General features: G+C 48.1%; 1 protein-coding gene across 1 annotated transcript; it reads right to left on the bottom strand.

Moving 5' to 3' along the window:
* Window positions 1-270: 270 nt before the first annotated feature.
* On the bottom strand, window positions 271-922 carry TMEM217B (transmembrane protein 217B). The gene has a single exon (XM_028847614.2). It carries the CDS (start codon window positions 898-900, stop codon window positions 388-390), a length of 513 nt encoding a protein of 170 aa, XP_028703447.2. The 5' UTR covers window positions 901-922; the 3' UTR covers window positions 271-387.
* Window positions 923-3,607: the final 2,685 nt, after the last annotated feature.

Genomic DNA, 3,607 nt, shown 5'->3' with positions numbered 1-3,607 from the left:
CACTGCTCCAAAGGACTCAGCAGAACCGGCATCTGTGGGCCAATCCATAAAGGAAGAACTAGAAACTAAGGATATGCAGAGCAGAGGAGACTGTGAGAGGCAAAAACAGACACCAGTGAGATGGTTAAGTAAGCACAAGGCCACATATCATTAACTGCTAAAACAAGTCACACAACACATCTGTAAAATAATTGATCCGCACAACCTGCCCTCTCCCGAGAATCATTCCTCAGTGCATAAAACTCAAAAGCCCTGACAAACCAAGCAGCATCAACAGAAGCCAGGCAGGGTGGGGAGATTCCATTGTTGAGGAGCACCATTCCCTCCCACCTTTCCTGGCATGGTTCAGTTTAATTTCTGGTACAACATTCCCAGACAGACAGGTGGTCATGAGTTCACTGCAGTGGTGGAGGAGAGCATGTGGCGGCGTTTCCTGCTCACAGTCTGGGATTCCTTGTAAAGGTTGTATGCATGCTTGACGATGAAGGGCAGACAGAAAAAGTGCAGGAGCATGTGCGAGATCTGGAAGATCCAGTGCAAGTAACTCAGCTCCTTGAAGAAATCTTCAGTGATCCTGTTGAGGACCAGGACTATGGAGAATTTGATGCACTCGTAAGTGATGATCCACATGGCATAGATCAGCAGCCCCGTGTAGATATTCTTGTGGATACTATAAAGGAGGAAGCAGCTGATGATGATGGTGGTGAAGGAGAGGCCAGTGCTGATGTTAGCCCTGTTGGACAGGATCCAAGTGACTAGCTCTGACTTTGAGTCCATGTAGATGTGGAACTTGGCCTCATAGCCAATGTTTGTCATGTGGTTCACGTCAAAGATGAAGAACTGGATGCTATTGAGGACAGAGAAGATGCCCACCATGAGGGACAACATCCTGACGTTCATTTTATACTTGTTTTACCAGAGCACCTCCTGCAGGAAGAAAATCATGAAGACACATGACAAGATGGCAGAGGTAGCCTTAGACAGATCCCCCAAGCCACTATATATAAATAGGAGAGTTAAGAGCAATGATGGTGTGTGGACAGGCAATAGGCTGGAAGTTAAGAGACATGGGGTCTAGTCCCTGCTCTGACCTAACTAGCTAGACATGACCACCTCATTGGGAAATGAATGTATCACTGGCCTGGGACTCTCCTCAGTAGCTTCCAATTCTGCTATTCCAGTTTCAGCTTTGTTTTAAAGTGGCAAAAAGAGTGCTCCTGTTGATGTAAGTTTGTGGGAATTCAGAGGCTCTTGTACGTATTGGGAATAATGATGTTGTGAATGAAGCTCCCATCTGGGGAGTCTGCTTCTCTGAAGTCAGAAAACTCTCATGGCTCCTCAAGGGCTTGGAATCAACCCTGACATCCCCTACCCCCCGACTCTTTCCTTCCAAGCCCTTAGAAATTTCCCTGATTTGCTCCCTGGGTATGGCCCAGCCTTGTCCCAAGTCATAGGGTTTGGCCAGCAGGCATGGAATGGGTAAGGTTTATGGAGCCAGGCAAGACTTACTGTCTTCTCTGCCCAAGGCCAAAATGCCTTAATAATAAGCGACCATTGTGCAGGTGAAGGCCCAGTGGGCAGACCTCCAGCTGCAACCTAGGTTACACCTGAGCTCTAGAGGTCAACTCATGGCAGGCAGCAGGAAGCTGGTGCCCAAGCTGATCCCTTGAGGGCATGTTGATAATGGAGGACCCAAGGCTGGGGTAGGCTGGGCCCCAGTGCATATGTTCCTCCACAGCCTGTATCTCCTTCTTACTGGCGCCCAATTCAGAGGACTGCTGAGCAAACCTCTCTCCTGTTCATTCACTACACTGGCTAGCTACCTCTGTTGTGGGGCAAAGGAAGGGGCACAGTCACACATGAGGAGAACACAGGGCTGTCCTCTGGCCGATGAATGTCCAATGGGGGATAACTTGTTGGAAGCCTGACCTGGCCTCTCTCTGAGGTGACCAGAACGGGTCCTGTCCAGCCAGGCAGAGCACAGACAGACTGCCACTGGCCTCTCTCCTGTCCTCTCCTCTTCACTCACTGGATCAACTCCAAATACAGTAAAACATACAGAATGTGAAATTCACCACTTTAGCCCTTTTTGAAGGTGCAATTCAGTGACATTAAGTACATTCACTACATTGTCGTGCAAGCATATCGCTATTCATCTCCAGAACTTCCGTTCTCTCTCTCTCTCTCTCTCCCTCTCTTGACAGAGTCTTGCTCTGTCACCCAGGCTGGAGTGCAGTGGCACGATCTTGGATCATTGCAACCCCTGCCTCCCAGGATCAAGCGATTCTCCTGCCTTAGCCTCCCAAGTAGCTGGGATTACAAGCATGCACCAGCATGCCCAGCTAATTTTTGAATTTTTAGCAGAGACAGGGTTTCACCATGTTGGCCAGGCTGGTCTTGAACCCCTGACCACAAGTGATCCTCCCGCCTCAGCCTCCCAAAGTGCTGGGATTACAGGCATGAGCCACCATGCCCGGCCATCTCCAGCACTTTTTCATCATCCCCACCAAAAACTATGTACCCATTATAAACATCAACTCCCCGTTCCCCTCTTCCCCCAGTCCCTACTAACCATTTTTCTTGCTGTCTCTATAAATATGCCTGCTCTAGGTGTCTCATATAAACGGAATCATACAGCATTTGTCCTTTGGTATCTGGCTTACTTCACTTAGCATCAGGTTTTCCAGATTCATCCCAAATATCCTTATATTTTATTCCCCACCATCCTCCCAACCCTGTGTGACTCCTGATACACAAAACTCTCAGTGCACTCTAGAACCTGGCTGGAGGGCCCAGGAGGGAGGCAATGTGTTGTCTGGTGGATGGCTGCACTCATACTTCCCTGTCTGCACCAATGAAACCTCACCTCTGCTCAGTTCACAGGGCAGCCTCCAGAGCAGCCACTACCCATGGGGTACTCACCTGAATCATCTAAAAATACGGCCCTGAACCACACAGTTTTACTCGTTTGCTTTATGTTGCAAGTTTCAAGGAAATGTCTATATAAACCCCACTGGTTCCACAGCTCTGCTGTCCCAGCCTTGGTCTCCACCCTTGGCACCTCTCTCCTGAGTCACTATAATAATGGCCTAACTTCTCTTTCTGCCACTGGCCAAGGTCTTCTGGTACCTTCTATTCATTCAACACTCACTCAGCAAACATCTATTGTGTATCTACTAGGTGCTGGGGGATGAGCTTGGCACTGGAGATAAGCAGGTAAATATGCTAGTGTGGAAGTTAGACAAATAAAAAAACAAATGACTAAAAATTGCTTTTAATTAATAAAAAAGAAAACATGAGGCAGGCGGATCACGAGGTCAGGAGTTCAAGACCAGCCTAGCCAACATGGTGAAACCTCATGTGTACTAAAAATACCAAAATTAGCTGGGCATGGTGGCACGCGCCAACTACTTGGGAGGCTGAGGCAGAATAATTGCTTAACCAGGACCCGGGAGGCAGAAGTTGCAGGGAGCTGATATCACACCACTGCACTCCAGCCTGAGCTACAGAGTGAGACTCCATCTAAAAAAAGAAAAAAGAAAACTTATAGTGCAATGTGATAAATGTGATAGAGGAAGAGATGGCTCAGTGTTGTCAAGATGTAACA

This window comes from Macaca mulatta, chromosome 4 (genome assembly GCF_049350105.2).
Source record: "Macaca mulatta isolate MMU2019108-1 chromosome 4, T2T-MMU8v2.0, whole genome shotgun sequence".
Classification (NCBI taxonomy): Eukaryota; Metazoa; Chordata; class Mammalia; order Primates; family Cercopithecidae; genus Macaca; species Macaca mulatta.
Note: the sequence above shows the minus strand (reverse complement) of the source record. Positions and strands in the feature narration are given on the sequence as shown.

Coding starts and splice junctions, on each gene's coding strand:
- TMEM217B (XM_028847614.2), bottom strand. CDS start 900: ATGAACGTCAGGATGTTGTCCCTCATGGTGGGCATCTTCTCTGTCCTC.